We start from the raw sequence: 27,835 nt of genomic DNA on the forward strand, positions 1-27,835 counted from the left end.
TCCTTCTCACTAGGGTATCTCTTCCATTTGATGTGCAGAGCAATGATAAACTTCATGACCCTAATAGAAATGAGGCCTATCTAGCCAAACACTAATCAACAATACTATTTTCTTCTTTGGTCTTTTTACATTTTTATTTTTATTGTAACTGGCTAAACCCAATTAGTGCAGCCTATATGCGTGTGGGTGTGGAGCTACCCACTGGGGCATGGACATGCAAATAATGACCACACTCCAAAAGAAAAGTGACTCACTTCCCCAGCAACCATCAAGGCCAATAGCTCTTCCGCTAGGAATAAGAGGTTAGGAGCCTATCCCTCCTCCATGTGGGATATCTAACTGCTTGATCCTGTGCAGATCTTACACAGGCAACCAGGGCTGCTGTTAGTTCATGGGTACAACAGCCATGATTCACGATCAGAAGACAGGATTTTTACCGCTCCTCTCCATCTTCACACCTCTCTTATCCATCTTCACATGGCTCTTCTTCGTCTTCACACCTCTCTTATCCATCTTCACATCACTCCTCTCCATCTTCACATCGTTCTTCTCCATCTTCACACCTTTCTTCTCCATCTTCACACCTTTCTTCTCCATCTTCACACCTTTCTTCTCCATCTTCACACCTCTCCTCTCCATCTTCACACCTCTCTTCTCCATCTTCACACCTTTCCTCTCCATCTTCACACCTTTCTTCTCCATCTTCACACCTTTCTTCTCCATCTTCACACTGCTCCTCTCCATCTTCACACCTCTCTTCTCCATCTTCACACTGTTCCTCTCCATCTTCACACCTCTCTTTTCCATCTTCACACCACTCTTCTCCATCCTCCAGCCCTTATTACACTTCTTCTACCTCTTTCTGCATGATGTATCCTGAGCCTTCTTGTTGCATTTGTTGTGTGGTGATTGATTTGGTAATTGCAATGTGGAGGGAGAAGTTATGCCACAGGACAGGTACCATTGTGTGTCTTTACTTTTACATGTGCTTTGTGAGACTTATACTCCTCTCCCCATTATCATTTAAAAACAGCCATAGAAGTAGTACTCTGGCATTTTGAAAACTAGTTTACTCAAGTAAAAGATTAAGCAAATTAGAATACAGGGTGTTCACAATGTGGCAAATGGTGAACATGGTACATTCTTAGAAAATTGAAGAAAGTGAGATCTTTGCCTCAGTGGACATTTGTTACTACTTTTCTGAGGAGCTTAATCATCTTTCAATTGTCCTAAATCTGCCCAGAACCATCCCTGCTGGGATATCAGGACAGCATGGGATATTAAGTGTATTCCTGCACCTGCCTGGTTCTTAGAAAGACTGGCCCTGGGCCTTGGATGGAAGCTCACAGCCACTGCAGGAGAAGTTCCCTGGGAGATGGTTCTTTCCATCCTGCTTTGCCCATACTCCCTCCAACCCTGCATTCTGCACACACTCACCTTTTCCCACTCCCGATCCTTGTTCAGCACGATCACCACAAGCCTGGGGTGCACCTGATAGCCTTCCTCAGTGAAGGACAAGTCCTTGCCATCCCAAGTCACATTGACCATAAATCTAGATGGAGGAAAAGACAAAGATACATTTAGGGAGGACTTAAAGAGGCATCCAACAAAGGTGTGGGTGCTGCTGTCAGCACAATATTAGCATATGAACAGTACAACCATTGCATATCATCATATAGAGCCTGCAACTCTGGATCTATTGGGACCTACGGAAGCACTGGGAATTACACACAACTGATCCACCAGCCAGGACTCATTCCCAGAACTCCAGTCTTATATCTAGGCATTAGTAATCAACTGCCTAACACTTTTGACTAGCAAATCATTGACCTGGGTTCACATGATCTTATATGAGAATCTGAATGCATACCATTCTCGCCCTCCTCCCAACTCTGTGTTTGTGTGTGTGAGAGTGCAGGGGAGTGTGAGTGAGTGCCCACACACATGTGGGTGACCACAGAGGCAAGAAGAAAAGAGAATATTGGATGCCATGAAGCTGGAGTTACAGGTACTGGTGAGATGCCTGCCATGTACACTGGGAACTGAATTCTGGTCCCAGCAGGAACACTGTTAACCACTTAGCCATCTTCCTAGGTCTGTGTATTCTATTATCTTTTCTTAGGTTTCCCTGAGGAAACTGCTTCCTCACAAACTACACAGATCTGGCTTCAAAGCAATGATGGACCATCTGTTTATTAGTCATTCAGCTAATATTTATTTGTTACCTGTCAGGGTGTAGCTAGTTGGATGGAGATAAACAAGGGAACAGATGTGATACCTGCTCTCATGAGGTTTATGGTTTAGGAGAGGGCAGTTATTAGTTGATTAACCACAAATCTCTGACATGCTATAAGGAAAGGAATATGAGCCAAGGAAATGGCTCACGTGGCAACTTGTCTGCTGTGTAAACATTAGAACCTGAGTTTAGACTCTCTGCATTGTATTAAAAGGCTGTGTATGTAGGCACATGCCTGTAATCCTGCTGCTGCAATAGCTGAAATAGGATGGGCCCTGGGGCTTGCTGGCAAGCTAATCTGGCTGAATTGATGATCTCCAGGTTCAGTGAGAGATTCTGTCTAAAGTGATGATGTTGGTGGTGGTGGTAGAGGTGGTGGTGGTGGTGGTGGTGGTGGTGAAGATAATTAGGAAATTAACTAAGAAAGATAACCAATGTCATTCTTTGGCTTCTACATACATGACACAATGACACATACACATACATAAGTACATGCATCTCTCTCTGTCTCTCTCTCTCTCTCTCTCTCTCTCTCTCTCTCTCTCTCTGTTTCTCTCTCTCTCTTTCTCTCTCCCTCCCTCCCTCTCTCTCTGCTCTTCCAGAAGACTCAACTGTGGTTCCTAGCACCCACATCAGGTGACTAACTCCAGCTCCAGGACATCACACACCTTCTTCTGGCCTCCAAGAGTTCCCATAGACAGGTGGCACAGATATGCATACACATATACATAATCATTATTTTTAAACATCATGTTCTCAGCAACACATTAATGCTATGGAGAAAGCACTCAGTACATGATGTTAAGAGAAGCAGGAAGAAGACTGAAGCAGAAAGAGGAGCCTGTCCATGTTGAGGGATTACAGCCACTTTCCATCTTACTCTGGGCCCCTTTAATTCTTCAAATTATTTGCAATCAAACTCTTCAACAGAAACACTGTTGTGAAAAATGCAGAATAATCACAATTCTACTTGGGACATTTGTGGTGTCTATGATAGTTTGCTAGAAAAACATTTTTCTTGTGTATGTGCACGGGGAGACATATGAATTTGTGTGCATGGGTACTTGTACATGTGTGTGGAGGACAGAGAACAACCATGATGTCATTACTCAGAAATGCCGCCCACCTTGTGTTCTGAGACAGGGTCTCTCACTGGCCTGGAGCTTGTCAAATAGACTAGGCTGGCTGAAGAGCAAGTCCCAGGGATCCTCTTGTCTCTGCTACCTCAGTGTTTGGATTCAGGGACACTATAATGCTGGTACTTTTATGTGGGTTCTGAGGGTCAAACTCAAACACTTGTGTTTGTAAGGCAAGCCCTTTACCAACTAAGCCATCCTGCCAGACTTAGAAAAATATTTTCGAAACGCCATAACTATTCGTTGCAAGTTTCTTATATGTGAGGCCTTACAGTGAGTCTTGTAGATGCAAAACCAGAAGCCCAGTGCCTTTCTATTCTCTAACCAACAGTTCTCATAATTCATAGACATAGGTACACCAATGGCAGCATGAGAGCTGAAGAATGTAAGAAGTTGCAACAGCAGAGGAGGGGCTCCTAGCTTAACATGGAATCTCTGGGGAGCCTTTCTGGGGGATACTAGAGAACAAGGGGGGTGATGGGAGAAATTGTTCTGATCAGAGGAGTTACCAACTGAGATTGATACACACCAGGATGCAGCTTGTTTAGGAGCTGAGAATTCTGTAAAGGGCTCTAAAAATTGATCATGGGCCCTTGTATGACATTCTAAAGCACTGAATGTCTGTGCAAAAGGCCATAAAGAACCATGAAAAGAAGGCTGGAAACAGGAAAGCACTCAAGCAGAAGCAGCTGTGCAATGCCTCTGCATCAGAGGGAACTTCAATCCTTCCGTCCACGGGTTGAACACCACTCGTTATTTAGGCAGTGGAGACTTGTTTGCTCTTTTTTCCTCCCCTTTGATGGTTCTTGGCTAGTGAGCTAAGGAGACCTAGATAGAAACATCTAAGGAACATTCCATTTTAAACCTCTGGTGCCTAGGGATCATAAAAAGATTTTACATAGAGTGATGAATTAGAGGGACATTGGACTTCCTTCAAATTCCTCATTGTCAGCAGTCTTTCAAAGTAACTAATTGGGAGCTAAATTAGGCTGCTTCTGTCTTCCAAGCTGAAGTTTTGGTTTCATTTCTCATAATTATTTTTGGTCCTTCCAAATTGTCTGGCACATGGTCGGAGCCCAGTCGATGCTCGATAGCTATGTCTATTGCCATATCATCATTAGATATGCCATCCATCCGTACATACATACACAAATACATTCATCAATGAATCAATCCATCCATAGATCAATATGTTTAGTCATCCATCCATCCATTGAATGTCTATTCATCCGTTCACCCATCTATTCATTTATCTATGCATAATTACATTCATCACCCACACACCTTGATCCACCTATCCATAAGCCCATCAATACCTTTACCCATCTGTCTCTCTACCAGTCCATCCATCTACCTACACATCGATACATTATCTATCCATAAGTCCATCAATAGTTCATCAATCTACCATCCATTATTCCATCCAATATTCTTTTGAGGACCGACTATATATCAAGCATACTCTGTGTCATGAAATCTGCTAAGAAAGTAACACAAAAATCATCAGACAGTTTCCATAGCTGAGAAGATGGTCACAAAAATAACAGTAAAGATTGGCAAATACACAATTACAGATGTTTGGTGCTTAAGTGGATAAGTTGACGAAGGTAAGCAGTGGTAAATTTTATTGCAACTCCAGAGCTAGAATCAAGAAACAAAGTAGACCCTGTTTGGGTCATGTGAAGAAAGAGCAAGGGTCAGGTAGACAGATGGTGGGGATAGCAACTACATGACGACATGTTTGCATGAGGCAAACAGCACAGTGAAAGGCAGAGAGAGATGAAGCTTCATAGTGAATTTGATCAGAGTTAGAATCAGCTCAGAAGGATTGGGAGATGGGCTGTGCTGGGGGCTAGGGGGAGTGGCTTAAGATATGAAGCTGAAGACGGAAGAGATTGCCTCATCAGCTGCAGTAAGGGGATTGTACTCATTCCGTTTGTGGTAGAGGCCAGAAGAGAGAGTCTGTAAGGCACAGTAAAGCAGAGAGGACCAGTTAGTAATCAAGAAAGAGGGCAAAGGAAATGGTGTTAGGGGTGAAGTGATTGAACCAACAGGCCAACAGCTGCAACAGAACACTCTGTTGAATTGCAGTGTAACTGCTGTAACAATGACCCAAACTCGTAAAAAAAATAAAGGCAAACAAACAAAAACATAAAAAATAACAATAAAAACAAACAAATAAAACAAAATAGTGGTCCAAGGACTTTTTGTGCTTTATACCCCAAATCCATAGCTAGAATGTCCAGATCATGGAGATAAATAATCCAGAATTCTTGGGTTAATGGAATTTAGACAAGGTCTACTTCAAAACCTAAATTTTTGGAATGAAGATATTTGTATCAAGACAATGCAATTAATACAATTATATCAATACAAATGTTTGTATCAAGAGATCTGGAAATATTTTGCTTATTTTGTTCTTGTTTTTTTGTTTTGTTTTGTTTTGTTTTTCTATTTAGAAGGTAAGTGCTACAGGTTGAATCTTAACTGTCCCCCACAAAGTTTCACAGGTTGGAGGAGTGAACCCCAGGTGCTACAGTTGGGAGGAGGTAGAAGCTTTGAAAGTGTTGTCTATGAGAGGCCTATGGGTCATTGAAGAATACCCTTAAGGGACAAGTGGGTCCCCTGGTCCTTTCCATCTCTTTCATCTTCTTAGCAAGAGGTGAGCAGTTTTGTCTTCCCTGTACTGTTGCTATGATATTCGGCTTCACTATGGCCCTAAAACTCCAATTCCCAATCATAGATTCCCAGCTGAGAACAAATAAGGAGGTCTTTTTCCAGAGCTGATTGACAGAAACTGACTAACCCAGTGGATCAGAGAATAACGGTTTTGGTTTGGGCATATAAACATGGCCTTCAGGAGAAACACTTGCAGGTTACATCGTGTGACTCCAGGGTTTTAAGCAAGAGGCCAGTATGTATGTATGAGTCATTATCTTTCTTTGGATTCATTGGTTGAATTTACTCAACTCTTTAATTTATCATCTTGATTCTTGTACACAATTTCTTTCCCTGTGCTTTCTAATTAAATAAGGTAGGATTAGCAGGGTAATTAGTCATATTTGACCAATCAGTTTCAGATTATATAAATCAGTTATGTGGAAATCCCCATGTCCTGATTTTTTTTTTACTGTGTTCCCTTAAAATTCAGTATTCTAGAGCAGTGACTCCATGTACTAAATGTTGATATCATCTCTGTCTAGCTCCTGTCTTTAGTCCTTCAGGAGAGAAAAAAAAGCTCTAGCAGAAGCTTCTGTTGAACACCAATTTCATTAAGAACTTGGCAAGGAGCCAGTACGTATTAACTCCATTTCCTCCATCCAGTTTCTAGGAAAGACAGGCCATATCTCTTTAGTCTTTTTTCCCACTTAAACTTCTACCAGAGCAAAATTCTTTACCATAGGAGATACCATTATATACCACTTTGCTCTGTTCCCATTATTACCTGCTGAGCACTTATATTAAACAGTAAAATCATATCACTGTCTTGCTTATCAAAATTGATTACACACCTTTAGCGACCCAGATAAAAATACTAGAACCCCTGGTGGCTGCTAAGCTTCAATTTATATCTTCAATATTTCTATCAGGAGCAATAAATACAAGAAAGCATGGTAGCGAAATACACAAGGCGCTGGTACTCTGCAAAGGCCCGCCTTTGTCTTCCATTCAGTGATGGCAAAGTGGTAGACATAGCACTAACCCAAAAATGTGAACATTTGCAACTCATATACACATAGTAGACTCACCCCATAGCCTTAGGGATGTGAGGCTGCTGACTACGTGGAATGGTCCTTCCTCCACTACCTGTATTTTCTTTTCTATTAATGACCAAGGCCCAAGAGAAAACAAGGACGCCATACTTCCTATATCACAAACAAAGTAAAACTGGGCCAGAAATTTCCAGTTCACTCCAGACCAGCAGTGTCTGTGATGGAAACATGAGATGCATAAGATTATGGGGAGCTAGCTATGTGGATGGTCTAGACCATGGGTCTGAGACAAACCTTGAATTTTTTTTTTAACATTTATGATTATTGTTGTTGTTGTTGCTGTTGTTGACCTATGTGTGTCTATGTGGGAGTTATCCACAATTAGTTCAGGCACCTATGGAAGCCAGGAAAGGGCATCAGATCCCCTGGAGCTGGGGCTACAGGCAGCTGTGACCTGAGCCCCACACGTGCTGAGAATTGAGCCTGGGATCTCTGCAAGCTCGGTATGTACTCTTAACTACTGAACTATCCCTTCAGCCCCACACCCTGGAATTTAAAAATATTTTGTTTAAAATAAAGTGATAAGGTCACATGGGGTATAGGAAGATAGCCCAAGAGATGGGCATACAGGCTTGAAACCTGAGTTTGATTCCCCTCAGAATTCACATACTTTGCTTGCTTAATGTTGTATTTCAAAGACTGCCGTGAGCAAGGACAGAATTGTCATTTCTAAGGAGTTGATGTTTCATAATGTTGAAGAACAGAGATATTCCGATGCTTCCTGCTGGACCACCTGGGGCGTGTCTTAGCGTGTTCTGAGCCCTCTCCACCTCCTTCGCTGTTGATTTTGCTAAGTGCCATGTTGTGACCATCAGGTTGCTTTGTAAACAATTGTGTTGATGCCCACAGATGCGTTAGTGCTACTGTCAGTTACTGTGGAGATGTGCACCTGGGCAAAGTGCTGAGACTGATGACTACTTGAAAGCTGGGTCCTAAATGGGACATCTGTGTCACCAGCACTCAGGGAGCAAGACAGAGGAATGCTAAAAAATAAGAGCATAGGAGCTAGAGGAGCAGCTGAAGTGCCGCAGAACCCTGTGTTCCAGGCGTGGCGTAGCCACTGCAGTCCTGAATGCTCAGCCCCTGTGATCGTGGTCGCCTGCACAAGAGGAACCAGGCCAACATCCTACCGTTTAGTGGGGAAGGGCTAATGAGCTCCTCTGAGGACCTGTAGACAAATGATGGTCATTGGAAGAGGGAGACATTTTCTTCAGTGGTGTAGCTACTGGTAATGTTCCCACGGTCCTGCCAATAACCCTAATTAAACCCACTGGGCGACCAAAAAAAAACAAACCAAAAAACAAATAAAAAACAAACAAAACCAAAAACCCAACAGAAGGTGGGAGAGGGGACACTTGGGAAGAGAAAGGACACTCAGCCACTCAGCAGAAGTGTGGGGGAAGAAGAGAGGATGATGGAGAGGTTACAACCAGAATACATTACATGTATATTAAAATATCATAGTGAATCATATCATAGTAATAACTAATACATCATAGTAAAATCACTTAAACCGTGTCATTCCCCATCACCTAGCATAACTCAAAAGCACACAGGGTGCTTTGCACATGCCCAGTGCACAGCTGTGGTCTAATAACTAACTAATGGGCGCTCTATCTCCCACGCTGTTCCTTTACCTAACGCTCCATTGTGATGCAGTCCTGTCTGTTTATAGTCATACTTCTCTTTGTCACCCTAGTGTGGTCACATCCAGGGTCCTTCAGACCTCTATCAGAGGCAGTACGCTCTCGGGCTGTGAGCAGCTGTGTACACAAAATGTCACATTCTTCTGAGTCTCTACTTGGTCTTTTCTGCCTCACAGTTGTCTCTTTTAACTTGCAAAATTTGATTATTTGAAATGTTCTCTAGACATATTTATTATTCACCCTTTCCCTTTAGACTTTAATTCTCTTACTCTTTTATAAATGCCACTGTAACCCATTTAGTGTTTCTCAATTTTCCCTTAACTTCCCATCTGTTCTGCCATTTCCCAAGTTTCGAGGGCCGCTTCCTGAATCTCACCAGCTCTTAAATGTCTCTTCCAGGAGACCCCGGTGTCACAGCCTTTCCCTTTGTCATTTGATTTACATACTTTGTAAATCACAGTCATTGATTTTTTTTTTTGTTCATGTTTTCCAGCTCATTTCTACAAGATTTGGGTTCATGTTGTAAATTCTTTTTTTTTCTGCTTTTCCAACTTCTCTCTCCCCCCCCTCTCTTCCCTGGTGGTCTGCAAACCAGGTCTCTCCCGGTTTCACACTGCTGTCTGCTTAGTGCTTTCCAGTTGCTCAGAATGCATCTTTAGCCCAGCAGGAGCACCCTCTGGTTCAGAGTTAATCTCCGGCATTGGGAAAACAAACACTAAACTGCTTCCTCAGGAAAGAATGCCCTTGTGCTTTCTCTTACATTCACCTCCCCCACCCCATATCCCTCCAGTCACCCCCTCACCTTGCCCCCCCACCTCCTGTGGTCAGTGTACTGATGGGCATGGCTCTCCATTTGTCCTCCCCTGTGCTCAACTCATAGGCTTGCTGAAGGTTTTCTGTCCCCTAAACAATTGAGAAACACCTAACAGCAGAGCCAAGAAGCAAATGTCAGGGCTTATTGAATTCCCTAACTCCAACCCACAGTCTAATTGTCCAGGACAGTTCACACGAGACAGACCCAGAAACAGTAACATAAGTGAACTGAATGGCTGGGGAGAGGGGTAGAGGAAGGTGGGGAGGAAGAGAGAGAGAGAGAGAGAGAGAGAGAGAGAGAGAGAGAGAGAGAGAGAGAGAGAGAGAGAGAATATTACTCCTCTAACACAACTTCTATTATTGTGTCCAATTGAAAAATGTCTTGACTAAAAAATATTGTTTTGTTTTTAAATTTTTTTCTTTCAGTATAGAACTGGGGATTGACTGCATAGAAGCAAGCATTCTGTCTCCAAGCTGCACCCCAGCCCTCCTCTTTATTCTGAGACAAAGTCTTGCCCAGACAGCCTAGCCTGGACTTGAACTCACTTTATACCCAAGAAGCCCTTAAACTTGTAAAATCCTTCTGCCTCAGCTTCTCAAGTAAATGGGACTGCAAACCTGCATTGCCAGGCTTGGCTAACATTGAATTGTGAAGGTTTAGAAAGCAGGAGGTTGTCTTTGGATCGCTCCAAATCTAAAACGGCTGGTAGAGTGTGCACCTCCTGGCCAGAGCTTCCACACGCTGTTGAGCAAAGGAACAAACACAGAAGCAGACACAGTCTGGAGGCTTTTGAATGCTCAACATCTATTTCCACTGAGCCAGCTGAGACAGGAAATTCTCTAAGGCTCCTTGTTTCCGGAATCTCCTTTATTTATTGGAAGTTACTGGATGTCCCAGTGACCATCAACAAAGCTTTTTAAATCCCAGCTGGCTAGCCACTGTTCCTCATATGTGGAATATAGCAGGGAACCTAGAATGGGGGAATCTGTAATGTCTGAGTGTGATTAATAACATATTACAGCAGCACTAATTGCACCCCGATTTACCTCCAGTGCTTGCCCAACCACTTGGAACTGGCTGGAGGAAGTCAACACAGCCAGCTGCTGAAATGGCTCCAACAAACATTACCGAAGAGGTGAGCATCGTGGCAGCCGGTGGCTTACTCAGTCACCCACCCTCATGCTTGTAGACTACTGGAGATATTTCCTTTGTAATTTTTGAGCAAGATCTGGGCCCCAGCCTGGCCTTGAGTCTTTCGGCCTCCACCTCTTGAGGGCTGGGTCACAGGTGTGAGGTTACACACATGCTCTGTGCAGTGCTGTAGTTAACTCCCAGGGCATCAGGCACCTCAGGAAAGTACTCTACCAACTAGTTAAGATCTTAAGGAAGCAGATGTGCATGGGATATTGTTTCCATACAGAAGAAGGAGAGGAAAGAGGGAAGAAGAAATACATAGAAGATGTGGATCAACTGTCCCTGGGCTCAAGGTGTAGCTTCATGTTAGAATGTCTGGATGACCCTCCCCACCCCAACCCCAATGGGACATGGGTGCACAGAAACAAGGGCTTGCTGGCAGTCTTTGTTAGCTGCTGCGTGTCCATGGAGAACATGGAACAGTATGTGGCCCTGTGCTCCGAGCACAGCACTGAATGAAGGAAGTCACAGATCTCTGTCTTTTCCTGTAAAGAAGCCCTACTTATCAGTCGGGTCTCTATTTTTCACTCACAGAGTGTGGAAAAATCACACAAGGCAGCTTGAAAGCCAAGAAGGAAGGCATAGCCCATGGTGCTCTGGAGTTCCTACCACCTCTTAGAACTCTTTAAGGCATTGAAACTTCCTCTATCATTTGGGGGAAACATCTGTTTGTGTTCATCACACCAGAGAGCAACTATATGTGTGTTTCTCTATAGTGCCACAGAGAAGAATCCTAATATTCAAACCTCAGTTCTGGTCCCACCTCCTTGGCTATGCAAGAGCAACTGCTTAAAGTGAGGGACTTAACTCACTTAACCTCCAGTATTATATGTGGTACAAGATGCTTTCTCTGTATTACCTCAGCCAAAGCTCCCAGTGTGAGTTTCTCCTTCTGCAAAGGAAAAGGAGAGGCACTGAGGGTTTGGATCAGTGGGAATGGCCGTGCAGGATGCCAGGGACTTCTGACGGCTCATCAATACCTTCCCCTTCTTCTGCTTCAGGAAATGGAAATCTACTGACCTGGCATCTTAGCTCAGGCTTGTCATCCCAGTGCCTCAGGAGGCAGAAGCAGGCAGATCAAAGTCTTCCTGGGCAGCAGGGGGAGTTCAAGGCAAACCTGGGCAGCATAGTGAGATCCCATCTCAAAGTAAAACAGAGAAGTGGGGGAGGGGTTCTGAAGATACAGCTTCATGGAAGACGTCTTGTCCAGCAAGCCTGAGGGACCCCATCTCTAGTGGTAAAATAAATAAATTAACAAAGCAAAAAAAGAAAAAAAAAAAAAGAAAAGAAAACCCAACCTTTTTAAAGGGGAAGAAAAAAAGTTCCTATTTTATCTAGAAACAGAATATTCAATAATAAAGTTTATAATCTGGAAATTCTAAACTATGTTCAGGATAACAGGAGAAGATTAGTACAACTGCATAGATTATAGAAAGTATCTTACAATGAGACGACTCAAAGCAGATGTGAAGTTGGAGTAGCTGTGGTTATTTTGGACTGTTGTAGAGTGAAAAATTATAAAGGCCATCTTATGAAATATGTGTGAATTTTTCGCCTTAGACCTTGGGTAGAAAAGCACCTGCCAGCAGGTTTGGGTCCATCTAATTAGTTACAGAGGAGGGGGAGTTACAGGACAAAGGCCTGTTAAGAACATCCCAGAAACTGACTGGCCAAGGGAAGAACTACACCCTGCCCCCATGGTACGGCCTACTAGTGTTCAAAAAAGGTAAAACAACCAATCCTGTGCACCCGCGCGAAAGTTCGCTTTTTCCCTACCCCGCCCATATTTAAGCGCTATGCCCCTGAGCCACGAGGTCAGTCCCTCTATCCCCTATGTGAGATATGGGGATATGGGCTGGCCCAGAGCTCTGATTTAATAAACCACCTCATGTGCTTTACAGCAAGACGGTCTCTCGTGTGTCCTTTGGGTGTGTGCTATCCTGTGACTTAAGTGGACCCCTTTCTGGGGAGTCCCGGACCTTTCACTGTGAGGTAGAAGCCACTGGCTAGGGTAACAGTCACAAAGATAACTGGATTACCACGCCAGCAAGGAATAACCTTGGGACACTGTTACAGAAAACAGAAGCCAGTGCCCATCTTATATAAGCTATGTATGTTTTGGATTTTTCCTAGAGTATAGTGTCGGGGGAAACCCAGTGCTTCATGAATGCTAGACAAGTATTTTTCCATTGAGCTACATATTCAGGCCATCTTCTATCATTTTAAAACAAAATGTATTGAGCTATAGAGACATGACTATCTAAACGGTGCTCTTTTGGAATCCGAAGCCTTTGGATGAAGCAGCACCAGCCTCAGTTTAGACTCATCCAGTGTCAAGATAGCGAGTCGTTTGTTTCCTTCCAGCTCTACAATGATGGATCACCACTCCTGAGCTCCCCACTCCCAGCTGAACACAGAAAGCTTTGGTTCTGCCCCGACCCCTGTAACTCCTATTCAGATATCCCCCTGCCTCTTCACATACAATCTAAACCCAATAGTTTTTTTATTGACTGTTTTTTGGTAATTTTTTTTGTTTGTTTTATAAAGCTGACTGTGGACGTGGGGTATGTGAGTACACATACACCAGCTTGTTTTTCTTATTAAGATGGGTTCTGAGGATCAGATTCAGATATTCATGTTTGCAAGGCATGCACTCTGTCTTAGTGTTTTTATTGTTGTGATGATACATCATGACCATAAGCAATTTGGGAAGAAAAGGGTTTACTTCATCTCACAACTCCCAGGCTGAGGGAAGTCAAGGCAGAAACTCAGGGCAGGAACCTGGAGGAAGGAATTGCAGCAGGAGCTCCAGAGGAACACTGCTTACTGGCTCACTCTGTACAGCTTGCTCAACCTGCTGTCTTACAATACCCAGAACCACCTGCCCAAGGCCTAAGTTCAAACAGCCAATTGGAGGCCTCCCAACCACAAGCTCGACCAGTCAGTTCGGTGAGGGTGTTTTCTCGGTTGAAGTTTTCTCTTCCCAAATGATTCTAGCTTATGTCCAGTTACATAAAACTAAACAGGACACACTCTGTTGACAGATCCATTTCCTCAGCTCAGGGTTGACTTCAAGCTCCACTTATGTCCTAGGGTCTTGCCTGGTAACCTTCTTTTTATGGGTTCTTATGAACCAGAGCTTCCTGGGGTAGCTCTGGCAATACATTCCATTTGATGGTCTCTAAGCATCTCAGATATTCACAAGTGGTTAGACCAGAAACCAATATGGGGCCTTGCCTTGGGTCATCATATTGCTGCCCTTGGCTCCTTCATCAATGTGTCAGTATTCACCTCTCAGCCATGTTTTTTACTCCACACCAAACATGAATCTGAATGGTGGCAACAAACAAACAAGAATCCAAAGTCTACATCCTTTCTGCCTCATATGGCTGAACCTGTACTCACTCTCCACTGCACAGTGGTCCCACTTGACTTGTCCCTTGACTGTCTTTTTGATTGTAAGGAAGTAGAGAGGTTTGAGACAGGATATCATGTCTCAAGCTAGTCCTGAGCCCTCTGTGTAGTCAAGGATGATCTTGACATTCTGATTCTCTGGCCTCTGCCTCCTGACTATTGGAATTACAGATACCTCACTGATGTGGTCCTAGGACTCAAACTCAGGGCTCTGTGCATTCCAGGCAAGCACTCTAGCCCTAAGCTCCTTCCCCAGCCCTGCTCACCCCTTTACCCTTTCTGTTGTTTACATCATTCTTTTAGTCACTCTACAAGACCATCTCAAATGGCAACTTGTCTATGAAGCAGTCCTGACGTCATAGTAGGCGAGTCACCTCCAGCTGTTAACTTCTGGAGAGTCACTCCTCCCTGAATGTATGTATGCCTGCACCATTTAAATTACCCACTTGGATTAGATTTGAAAAAGACATTGCTTGCCTAGGACCTTTCCTTTCATTTGCCAGAACACCCACGAAAATGAAACATACACCTTCAACATATATTACATGAAATGTGTCCCTAATCTTTTCTGGTTCATAGTCTGTATGACTGCACTACTTATGCCAGATTTTCAGCTTCTTGGAGACAATAGTTCACAGCCCAGTGTATGGGATGCTGGCAGCTCGTGAGGAGAGAGAACAAAGAAACTTAGAAACAGGCAAGCTGGAATTCATTTCCACCACTTGTTCCAAAAGTGCTCTGGCTTACAGTTGTTACCTTCCTGTCTGGAGAGTGGGCACACAGACAACACTGCTCTCAGACGCCCTTCACACCAGATTGTACAATGGTGTTTGTCCCTGCTGCCAGATGAGGGTCCTGAATCCCCAGTGAGGTCATGTGCAACCTTCCTCAGGAGGCTGAAAGGAGGGACTGGGACATAGTTGCATGAGTGAGAGTGCTCACTGTGGGAGCAGGAGAGCATTAGTCTGAATCAATCACCACCACACTCGTCAAAAGCTAGGTGTGGCTACACGCTCAACCCACTGCTGTGGGGAGACGGGAATGGCTGAGATTTGCTGGCTGTCAGTCTAGCTTTGACTTTAATGAAGACGTTGTAGGGAATAAGACAGAGAGTAGACAGGCAGGGTACCTAAAATCCTCCTGTGGCCCCTATGTGTGTATAAGCTCGTGTGTGTGTGTGTGTGTGTGTGTGTGTGTGTGTGCACTTGCATGTGCCACACATACCACACAAATATACACAATAAAAAAGGCTGATATAGGAATGACAGATACCTAACCACTACAAGGAGTGCTTTTGGCTAAGCTGATTGACACATCACAAGTAGTGCTTCTGGCCATACTAATTGTTACACTACAAATAGTGCTTCCAGCTATGATGATTGGCCCAAGGATGGATAGTCCATTCTATGTCTTCTAACCAGATATGTTCTCTGGAAATTTTCCGTTGCAGTTTGGAAGGAGTTATTAGCTTTCTGGACTTAAGAAGACATAGTGATGAAAGAATTGTGTCAAATTTTATTTAGATGGGGGAGGGGCAGATCTGAAGATATTACTTCAAACTGATGCCAAGATTGCTGTTTTTTTTTTTTTTTATTGAATGAACCAATATATCCTTTGGGCTGTTTGTTTGTTTGTTTGCCTTGTTTAGGTTAACAATTTGTTTCCCATCACTTAAAAACCACACCTCTTATCTATTAAGCCATGAAGAACAGTAGAGATAAATTTTTTTGCATGGGGTAATTATAAAGATGTGTGTGTGTGTGTGTGTGTGTGTGTGTGTCTGTGTGTCTTTACAGAGAACATAAGATTTTGTTTCTTTAAATGAAACACCTTGGAGTGAAATTTCTTGAAATCTATAGAATGGAATACTATGTGGTCATACAAAATAAATAAAACCGAAACACAAAGGAAATTGAATAACAAAGAATTCTGCTGGAGTGAAAGCGAGACTTAAAACATCGTATGTTATATGATTGTATGTTATAGAACGTTTTCCAAAAGACAAGCTACAGGAGCAGAAGGCAAATGAGTGGTTGCCAAAGGTTAAAAATGTGGAAGCATGTAACTGTACAGGGAGAGCATAAGAGAAGTATGTAACTGTACACGGAGAACATGAGAGAAATATGTAACTGAATACAGAGAGAACAAGAGACTCTTGTGCAGAGAATGGGACTCTTCACCTGGATTTTAGTGATAAAGATGGCACAAGCCTGTCTTTGTGTGTTAGTCACACCATTTGTGAGTGGAACAAAAATAACCGACATAATCATCTTAAGGGATGCAGGACTTCTCACAGTTTCAGAATACACAAGCCAGGATTTTGGAATTTGCAGTTCTATTGCCTGTAGCAAGGCAGAACGTCATGGCCGTCGGAGCATATGGCAGAGGTGTTCACTCAATGGAGCCAAGAAGCAGAGAGGAGGGGACTGGAGACTGGGAACAACTTTCCAAATAAAGTCCTTGGTGATTTGTTCCAATATTTCCCACATGGACCTGGAAACCAAGTGTTCAGTACATGAACCTATGAAGGACAGTCATATTCAAACTATAAAACCATGTGTCTTAAGAGATTTTTATGCTCATGCAATCCAATACTCAATTCCATATATTATTTTAAAAAATAAAAATCAAAGTTTTTGCTGAAAATCATAACTAAAATGGAAGTCAGGGGCTGGGGAGATGGCTCAGAGCTAATGAGCTTGCCACACAAGCATGGACACTTAATCTCAATCCTCAGAACCCATGTTTGTAAAAACAAAAGCAAGCTAAGTGTGGTGGTACACGCCTTTAATCCCCACACTCAGGGGGCAGAGGCAGGCAGAGTTTTATGAGTTCAATGCCAGCTTTGTCTACAAAGCAAGTTCCTGGGTAGCCAGGGCTGTTACACTGAAAAACCCTCCCTCAAAAACAACCAACCAAACAAGAGCTAAGCATAGTGGTATCTCCTTGTCATAATGGCATTGAGGAGGCAGGGACAAGCAGATCTCTGGGGACCACTGCCCAGCCAGTGTAACCAAATCATAGAGTTCCAGGTCAGTGGAACCTACTCAAAAAGGTCGCTAACTCCTGAGGAGTGAGCCTAGAAGTTGACCTCTAGCCAACCTTGCTTCTTTATTGTTGAGATGAAACACTAGCCAAGACAAGTTGGGGGGAGCGGGGGGCGGAAATGGTTTTATATCAACAATAGTTGTAAGTTGAATGTACTTACAAAGTACATTCGATTGTTGAGAGCAGCCAAGGCAGGAAAAACCTGGAAGCAAGAATTGAAGCAGAGATAGTGGAGCAACCCTGCTTAAGGATTGTCTCCCAGAGCTTGCTTGGTCTGCCTTCTTATACAACACAGGACTACCTGCCAGGGGTGGTGGTACCACTCACAGTGGGCTTGGCCCTCGCTCATCAATTACCAATCAAGAAAATGCCACATAGGCCACTATGATGGAGGCAACTACTTAATTGAGATTCCTTTTCTTCTAGGTTTGCCTCAGGTTAACAAAACTAACAATGACAACCTCTGACGTCCACATGTACTTGTATATAAAGCACCCACAATAGCGTATACTCACGTGTGCACAGAGCTAGAAGAGAGAGGAAAGAAAACATCACAGAAGTCTGCATTCAAATGCAAAGATCTTTCTCTCCTACATATTTATATTCTTAGGTCCTCCTGAACTGAGTGGAGCTCATGCCTTCTCAGAAGGCTCGCCAAGCTCCTGCCACCCTGGCTCCTCAGAGTCTCCACCCTTCCTCTGCATCTGCCTTCCCACTCTGCTACTGTAGAATTTTTCACTCTCCCTCATCTCCTTTGCTGGAGGGTGAACTCCAGGGGACCAGGGATGGTGCCTGAGCTGTCACTGTGTGTCCTCACCATGAAGAACAGCATCTGGCATATGGTAGGCGGTCAGTGCCCATTCACTGTATGAACAGGAGCAGATTTTTTATCTGGCCAGTGCCTGAGTCCTCAGCAGTGTGGAGAATTTCCTGGTGTGCTGGATGGCAACTTGGAACCATCAAGATAGAGTTAACTACGTCCTGGCCTAGATAGCAGACTCTATGCTTCCCGGTCTTGTAATGAAACTTGACAGCCTCGTGTAAATTCTGCAGTAGTCCTGTTTCACATCCCGCCATGGGTTCCTGCTGTGGAAATGCATCCTATAAAAGGACCAGCTTTGCAGTCACAAGAACTACCTGGATATCCATCTCTACCCATAATTGCAAAGCCCACCCTGTTGCTCGAGAAGATGATTCATCTGGGCAAAAGAATGGCTAGATCAAGAAAGGGTTCCTTCTCCTGTTTGGCTTCACTATTAGTGTTTTCTGTTGCTTGCAGCCAAGCACAGTCTGAATATATTAAGTTGAAAACTCCATGCAGATTTTGAACAGTTACAACCATACCCGTAAAGCGGGTGGGTCAGGGAGCGAGAAGCCCACCATGCTACTTAACTTTGATCCTCAGAACCTACAGGAAGGTAGAAGAGAAGTGAGCACACAAAGGTATCTTCTGATCACTCCATGTGTCTCTTATGCATATAGACAGAGTCACAGATGCATGAGTGCGTGCACACACACACACACACACACACACACACGATGAACTATTGTGCCACCCCTACTCTACCCGCAACATCTCATCAAGGAGGCACAGTGCCATGTGACATCATCATAGGAGAAGTAAAGGTGGGAATAGGACATAGGTGCTCTGAGAAACAGGTTGGGAAGCTGGGTCAGTTGCTAAAGTGCTTAGCACACTGAGTTCAATACCTAGACTAACTGCAGAAAGCCAGGCCCGGAAGTGCAGACATGAAAGCCCAGCTCCAGTGAGGCAGAAAGATCTCCAGGGTTCACTGGCCAGCCAGCCTAGCCACTCAGTGAGCACAGACCAGCGAGTGACTGTCTCAAAGTGGACGGTACCTGAGGAACATCCCAAAGGCTGCCTTTTGGCATCCACTTATACACACACATCTGCACACAGGGATGTATGTACCCACACATGCAAACATGAACACAAGCACAAAATACTTTTAATTATAAAATAGTTTTCTGAGAGAAAGAAATCACATTCGTATAACTTTTTCTAGAGTGGATAGCTATAATTCATTTCTTTTATTATTAGATATTGTCAATTTCTTCTATCTAATTTTAAATTAAACTCTTTATATGGGGAAAACAACAAAGAACTCAGTTTGCCCAAAATTCTAGGTATCCACTGGGATAGTTCTCTTATAAAGGAAGACAACTACAACATAACTACAACATTAGTTAGTTAAAGTTTTTAATGTTTTTTACAATGTACCAATGTACTTTTAATTTTACAATAGCTTTCTTCCTATTTGTTTTCCAAGTTATTTTTATTTGGAAATAATATATTTTATAATACATATATATAATTATAATTACATATTATATATAAATATAAAATATTCATATATATTATATATGAATAAATCATATAAAATATAAAATATAATACATATATAATTATATATAATATATTTTAAAATCTTTTATAGGCAGCATATATATATGTGTGTGTATATATACATATATATGTATATGTGTGTATATATATATATATAATACACACATATATATATGTATATATATATATTTCCAAATAGTGCTTAAAGTGTTAATTTTACAGCTGGGAAAAAGAGGAGAGGAGAGTAGGAAGTTGAAAAGATAGATGAAAGGGAAACCCTTAAAGAGAAGGGAATGTGTGGGGAGAGGAAGAGAGCAGGGAGACAGAGAATGGCGTGAAATGTAAGGCAGGGCCAGATGATATGCGGTTTCCTCCTAACAGTAAAACAAAATGGAGCTGGAACTAGGGCCCGACTCTGCAGAGCTGGCTAGGGCTCGGTGGAAGGAGGCCTTCCCGTCAAAGAGTGGCAGGATGGATCTGGTCCAGAGCAGGCAGCAAACAGGAAGGGGAGCGGGGAGGAGAGGCAGCATGCTGTGGGTTGGCACCAGGCCTTGACTGGTGACACTGGAAAGTAGGTCAGTCTCAGAGCTGGCCAGGGAGGTGACCGGTCAGCCAGGACTAGGAGTGGGAAGTGAGGGCGCCAAGGGGGAGGTGTGCTGGAGCAGAGGACCCAAGACATAGCAGACTTCACCGGTGCTGGGATGTAACCACCCAGAGCCCAAAGCTGTCCAGTAAGCACTTCCTACCATAGTGTTGATGATGTCACAGGTCTGTGAAGGGATCAGAACAGTCATGCGTAAGCCTTGGCTACTGAGTATTGAGATATGGATGTGATGGATCAATTTTTCCATTTGGTTTAATTTTAATCTAGTTCAAATTGGGCAGCCACATATATGGCACGTGGCTATTTTACTGGACAAAGTGCGTGTCGGGAAGGCTCCCACTCGAGTGGGTAGCGAAAGCTCCTTTCTGCGTTCCTTTAAATTTGCTGTACCAGATACAGACTCATTTAGGGGTCACATGGTGGGCTTTTCCTACTTTTTAATTTAAGTTGTTGTATTTCCACTTTCATTTGGAGAGCGGAGTTACCATATAAAGCCTGAATTTTACACATATCATTGCTAAGGACTGTGCTGTACTGGTACAAAATTCTTACAAAAATCAATGACTACATTTCACAAAAATTGAGTCACGTGATTTGGGGGCCTTGGGTTCCTTCACTTAGCGCCTTACTTTTCCATTTCTGTGATATGACCATGACCTGGACGGCTTATAAAAGAGTTTATTTGGTCCCCACTGCTTCAGTTGGTGAGTTGTGACCTTATGACCAGCCGCTGCTGAGATGTTTACGATTCGGCTTATTTTGACCAGTACTGCACCCGTCATGAACAAGTGCAGTCTGAGTAACTTTTGTCCGTTCTTTGGGGCATATAAGTAGAAACGGTATTGTGCAGGGTGGTTAGAAAGCTCTGGAACAGTGACATTTACACAACACTCTGAATGTACTGACCTCCAGTGTACTACTGCATGGTTTTAAATGATTAAAATGTGGTCTCATACATTACATGTGTTTTATCACAATAAAAATCATTTTACAAACATAGTGAATAAGGTGGATTTTACATCTGTAGGCTAGGGGTCTTAGTTAGGGTCACTATTGCTGTGGTGAAATGCCATGACCAAAGCAACTTGGGGAAGAAGGGGTTTTTGAATCAAGGCGGGAGCTCAAACATGGCAGGAACGTGGAGGCGGAAGCTGATGCAGAGACCATGGAGGCTGCTGCTTACTGGATTGCTCCTCGTGGCTTGCTCAGCCTGCTTTCTTGCAGTGCACCACCAACAATGGGCTGGACCTTCTCCGTGAATCCTTCTTTCAGAAAATGTCCTATAGTCTTGCCTGCAGCCCGATTGTATGGGGGCATTTTCTTAATTGTGAGTCTCTCCTCTCAGGTGACTCTAGCTTGTGTCAAGTTTATGTAAAACTAACCAGCAAACTAGGGACAGTAAACATATTCATATCATGAGCTTACATGGAAAAACACATAAAGTATTAATCCCTGATAGCATTAAAGGGTACTGTTATAGAGGGTGACCTAGGTCAAAGGGAAATTAATGACACCCATATCTACAGGAACTGCCAAACTATGGCTGCTTATCAAGAGTATATGGGAAACCTCAAAGGAAGAAAATTTTGTTTCTCCACTTTTTTTTTGAGATTATAATATAATTACAACATTTTTTTCTTTTCCTCTCTACTCTCCAGACCTGTATAATTCTCCTTGTTCTTTTTCAAATTCATGGCCCAATTTTCATTAACTGTTATTACACTTCACACACACACACACACACACACACACACACACACACCACACACAAAGTACAATCTGCATGATCTGTATGTCTGTATACTGTGACTCACATACGTTTCAGGAATGACCATTTGGTACTGGATAATTAGTCGGTGTGCTCTTCCCTGGGCAGGACTATTTCTCCGCTTTCAGTGTTCCTTAACTGTCTGTGGTTCTTTTGGTAGGGTTGAGGTCCCTCCCCTTCCAATTTGGCATGTCTGTTGGTGTCATCCTTATTCAGCTAATGTTTGGGAAGTCTTCTTGGTGAGACTATATGGGAGTAGTTTCTGACATTGCTAGGAAGCACAGTCTCACAGCAAACTCCCTGATCTTTTGGCTCTTACAATTTTGTCCCCTCTTCTAGAATGTTCCCTGAGTCTTAGGTATGAGAATTGTTTTATAGCTGTATCTATTGGGACTCGTTTCCACAATTCAGAGCAGAGAATATTTATGTAAAATAACTTAATTTTCTTACTCTTATAATATGTGAAATTTAAGAAACCTTTATGTTTTCTAAAATGCATTCCAGTGTATTAATTACCAACACAAGTTGATTACCAATACTCTACATATCCTGTTGGATTCACACTGTGAAAAATCTCTACAAATAATTTGCATTTGTATAATCCTTGTATTTATGAGCGGTGACCAAGTTATTCAGATAAATTAATCTATTACTTCATTCAACTTTATATTTCTATAGACAGAAATGGTCTGTATAAATTCTTTTCACCAGTATTTGAATGTTCATTTAACAAATATTTATGTTGTATCAAGGCATCCAGCATAAGTGAAATATAAGGTTGAACAATGACAATGGGCCTTTGTGAAGCTCTATTCTACTGTGATGGAATTAAATATATTAAATAATATTAAATATATTATTAACTAGGGACCACTTCTATCCTAGTTACATGGAAGGAAAACACCTAAAGTCATGTTTATCAAGGCCCTAAGGAAGAAAAGATATATATCTTTATACACACACATATATATGTATATATACATATATATGAAAACATGTGATATCAGCAGAGGGTACAGCCACTAGGAAGGTGTGGCATGCTGGGCCCATTTGAGGGCTTAAGGGCTTTAAAGGGCAACAAAGCTATACAACCAACCAACCAACAGCAAATGTATAATAATAATATACAGAACAGACAGAAAAATCAAGAGAATCTCTTGCTGGCATTTGTTAAGAACTGAGACTTTGCTGTAAGAACAATGAGTTTTTAAGGGTTCGGGACTTGACAGAAGAAAAAGTGGGGAGTAGGCTTGAATTCACTAGAACAAGATCCTAACAGTCTCCACACAGATGGGTCTTCCATGTTATTTTCTACACTGAGAGAACCTTCTCTCTCTATCCTTCATCCTTTCCATGCAGTGTGGAAGCCTCACTCAGGCTCGATGGCACCTGCCCTTCCACTCTTGGTTTCCAGGGTCTGATTGAGATCTCTCTTCCTAGAAAGGCTCCTTTTACTAACAGTTTAAAGCACTGGGTAAGGGCTTCAGAATGCTGAGTGAGAATAATTTCCCTAGAGCTTCCACTCACTGATTCCTATGCTGTTCCATAAGAAAATGATGGAATTTTCTATGTCCAGAGAACAACTCTTTAAAACTCTGCATATACTCATTGGGACACCTTTGACCTCTCTTCATAGGATCCTTCAGCTACCTCACCAGGTATGCCTGTTAGGCACCAGCACTCTGGTACATGGAAAAGCACATGCGTAAGGGTGGGTGGGTGACTCCGTTAGTAAAGTGCTTGCCTTGCAAGCATGAGGCCCATGTTTAATTGAGGAGAGCGGGGAGAGGCAAAAGAGAGGGGGGGGGAAAAGGAAGATGCTGTTGAAGACCCCCTTTCTGGGGAGACCCTCACTCAAGTCTTGGGAAGTCACGGCCACCCAAAAACTTGCAAGACACCAAATCTGGATGCAATCAGCAGAGTCTTCATTCAGGAGAGTTAGCTGGCTAACGGTCAATTCGTTTGCTCACACAGGAGCTGAATTGACAAAGACCGGTTGGCTGAGGGGCTTTTGAAAAGGGGAGAACCACAAGCCAGGGGAGTGAGGAAGGGGTGAGGGGTTGCTAAGGAAACATAACATAAAAATATTGGAACAGAGGTTCTGGTTAGTCAACAAAATGATGGACTGGATATTAGGACTATCTTATACCTCACTGGTACAATTAGGAATAATTATGCTCTAATTGCATTTTGAGAGAAAAGTTTTATTTTAACAGGAAGGGTGATATGTAGGAGGAGCTAAGGGGGAAGGAGTACTGAGAGGAAGAGATGGAGTAAGGAGAGGAGAAGATGAAGGAGAGGAGAAGCTAGGTGATGAGAGAGAGAAAGAGAGGGGGGGCATGGAGGCAGATGTTCACATGTCTCCACCAGTCAAAGATAGTTTATATATCTAGGTTGGGTATTGGGTTACACTTCTGATTGAGCATTACCAAACTTATAAAGCCTTTGATTAACATTTTAAAAAAATGTATAAAAGCAAAAAGGAAAAGGAGGCATGGGATAGGGGTTTTCTAGGGAGGGGAAATGGGGAAAGGGGATGGCATCTGAAATGTAAATAAAATATAAAAAATAAATAGTGGAAAATTCCAGAGGAACCCAACCTAAGTGAGTCAGGGTCATGTGGAAAACACTCTGTATACTTATTCTTCTCAAAAATGTGGTCTTGCCATGTCACTGTGGCCTTGTCCTGTCATTGTGGCCTTGCCCTGTCACTTACTCAACTATTTCTCAGTTGCTCCGTATTCGGCCCTGCCCTGTCATCGTGGTCACTAGTTTCTCAGCCCCACCTACATGACTTGCATTCCTCTCTTCCCTTTGTGGTTAGCCGGCTCCTGAAACCTACCAGTCTACATTTTTAGCTTGCTTCAGAGAAAATTTTCCATTCCCTTTAAAGTGAGGCCTAAAGAAAAGCCTATATACATTTTATAAAATGATTTTTATAATTTTTCACTCTACAATGTAATTATACCTTAATTTTTAAAATTGTAAAAATAACAAAAAAAGTGAAAGTTTTAAACATTAAAATGTACTTGGCAAGAAATAAAAGTGGTGGCACACTTGTAATCGCACAGCTTAGAGACCAACAGATCCTTGGAACTTTGGATAAATTTCTATGAGTTCTTCAAATGAAGCCAACCTAGTCAAATTGGTGATATCAGGATTATAAGAGACACTGTCTCAAAAATGAGCTGAGCAACTCCTGAGGTTGATCTCTGGCCTATACACACACACACACACACACACATACACACACACACACACACGTGTAGACTCCTTCTCTTTTCTCCAGAGACAGTCTAGAAATTTTAAAATGAAATTTCATACCAAGGAACTCTATAAAGAAATCCATTTGTTTCCCATCTTGCATTTCGTGTCATAGAAGTAATCAAAATAAATTCCATTTGCGATTGTCTTAGTCAGGGTCTGTGTACTACTGTGATGAAGCACCATGACCAAAGCAACTTGGAAAGGAAAGGGTTTGTTCTGCTTACATTTCTACATCACTATTCATCATCAAAGAAGTCAGGACGGGACGAGGTCCTGGAGGCGTGTTGCTTAATGGCTTGCTCCTCATGGTTTGCTCAGCCTGCTTGTTTGTAGAACCCGGGACCACCAGCCTGGGATGGCCCCACCCACCATGTGCTGAGCCCTCCCCCTTAACTGCTAGTAAAGAAAATGCTTTACAGCTGAATCTTATGGAGACCCTTTCTCAATTTGAGGTTCCCTCTTTCAGATGACTCTAGCTTGTAAGGTGACATAAAACTAGCCAGGGCAGTGATTCACCTCTATGTAGGAATAACTAAATATGAGCTAAACTAGAAGTTCACCGTGTGCTGGCATGGTGCTGCATGCATGCTTAACTGAGCTGTGTCATTTGCTCCTTCAATGACTCCACATCTAAGCAGGTCCAGCTTTCAGTGGAGAGAGCATTTGCATGTCTGGCCTTCATATCCAGCACAGGATCTCCTGCTTCATTCACGCTTCTCACTTCCCACTTTAAAACACTGCCTCTGCAGGAACCGTTTGATGTCCCACGTCCTGCATTTTAGCTTTGGCCTCTAAATAAGGGCTCACATTTTGCATTCTCAGTTCCATTTCCCAGAGATGCTCAGCCTGCTGACAACATAGAAAGCAGGCAATTTTGAAGAGAACTTTCCCATCTCTTCTTATGTTGGATTTCATATGCAGGAATTGTTTTTGCTGATGATCTTCAAAAATTCACTAAAATAATTTACTGAGTCACAAAGGCGAGGAAGGGGGCGTGCAAGGATCACAGATCACAGGGACTAGAGAAATCCAGAACGCATTCTTCAGCCAAAAAGGTGATCTACTCCTGCATTAGCGTAAAATCAGAGACTAATTACATCTAGTTGAAGACAAACTGGTTGTCAAAATTTGCCACGTCATCAGAGAAAAGGATGAAGGGCAGGCAAGGCTAGAGAGATGTCCAGTGGTCACAGGGCTTGCTGTTCCTCCAGAGGACCAGGGTTCAGTTCCCAGCACCACCACCAGGCCTGTGTGACTCCAGCTCCAAGCGATGTGTCACCTTCTTCTGGCCTGACACATAATCATTTCATACACTCACACAATATACCTACACATCGACAAAAAGAAAAGAAAGGAATCTCCTTTTTAAAGAAAGAAAAAATGACAAATCTGGGTATTTATTTCCTGAACAACAAAAAATACGAAAGTAGACAATACAAGTTTACAGAACTACTAGTTTCCAACATGTTGGCAGTGTTACCCAACAGATGTACCAACAAGAACGGCAGACCTCCACCAGCCCAGCAGGGGGCACCATTTGGCAAATAGGCTGCCTGTCACCATACCAGTTTCTATTTCAGAGGACAAAATTGGCCAACACTGTCTAATAGAGTTAACTCAAGCAGCTGTGTGGCTGACAGGTTAGCACCTGCTTTCCACCGTGGATCTGGCTTCTGAACAGCATAGTCTATTTGGTTCTCCTCACCATGTTAAACCACTGTAAAGAACACAATTTCCCACACGCAATTCCCCACCGTGTGTGTTGTGCCGTGATGATCCTGTGTGTGCTTGGGGAAGATGGGAAAATGGCTGCATGGTGAAAGGAGCCAGAGCTTTAAAGGACCCACAGAGTCACTGCTGAGGGAGAAGTGAATGAATTGAAACGTCCTGCTGATGCCATATTATCTCTGTCACCTGGATATGACAGTAATCAGACGTGCCACCAGAGATGCAGGGCCTCAGTTGGAAGCTGAAGCATCAGGCCACAGAGGCAGTTTAGCAACAGCACAGCTAACAGTGACATTTCCCATCTGCGGGGAGGTACATATGGCCCGTTGATTTGCATCCTATTGACTATGCAGAATTCTTAATAAGTCAGTTGGAAGAAGCCAAACCAGAAAGCAATATATGTCATGAAAAACATGACTCTACTGGTTAAGAATACACATAAACAAGGGAGACGCTGGGGCTTTGGTTTACATAGGGTGCACACAGGCTTCCATTCCCAGCACTGCAGGAAAAAGATACAAAAAAACTCAGAAGATTTAAATTGACCCCATGAGCCTTAAGGACAGCAACTCTCTCCCTGGGAAAGTGGCCTGGACCTACACAGCTACACACACATTGTGATTAATGAATGTTGCTAATGTGTATGGTTTCCTCCATCGTGCCAGAAAGGTTAGGCCTCATGGTCTAACAACACAATGACATTCTATCCCTAACATGTTTGGGGGTTGCTGGTTTTCCCTAACAGTTAAGAGGTATGGCTTCCAAACAGAGATAAGGTCTGCTCAGATGACCTGGTGGCACGGATGTCACTGTTTAATGGAGGAATACACCATCAAGAG

General features: G+C 42.9%; 1 protein-coding gene across 1 annotated transcript in view; it reads right to left on the reverse strand.

Annotated features, from left to right (window-relative positions):
• Positions 1-27,835, reverse strand: part of Grin2a (glutamate ionotropic receptor NMDA type subunit 2A) — a 415,299-nt gene that overhangs the window by 139,876 nt on the left and 247,588 nt on the right. The window contains exon 5 of the mRNA XM_034508024.2: positions 1,438-1,552. Within this exon, the coding sequence (XP_034363915.1) occupies positions 1,438-1,552 (115 nt within the window). The remainder of the gene's footprint in view (positions 1-1,437; positions 1,553-27,835) is intronic.

The sequence above is a fragment of the Arvicanthis niloticus genome, chromosome 6 (assembly GCF_011762505.2).
Source record: "Arvicanthis niloticus isolate mArvNil1 chromosome 6, mArvNil1.pat.X, whole genome shotgun sequence".
In the NCBI taxonomy this organism is placed as follows: Eukaryota; Metazoa; Chordata; class Mammalia; order Rodentia; family Muridae; genus Arvicanthis; species Arvicanthis niloticus.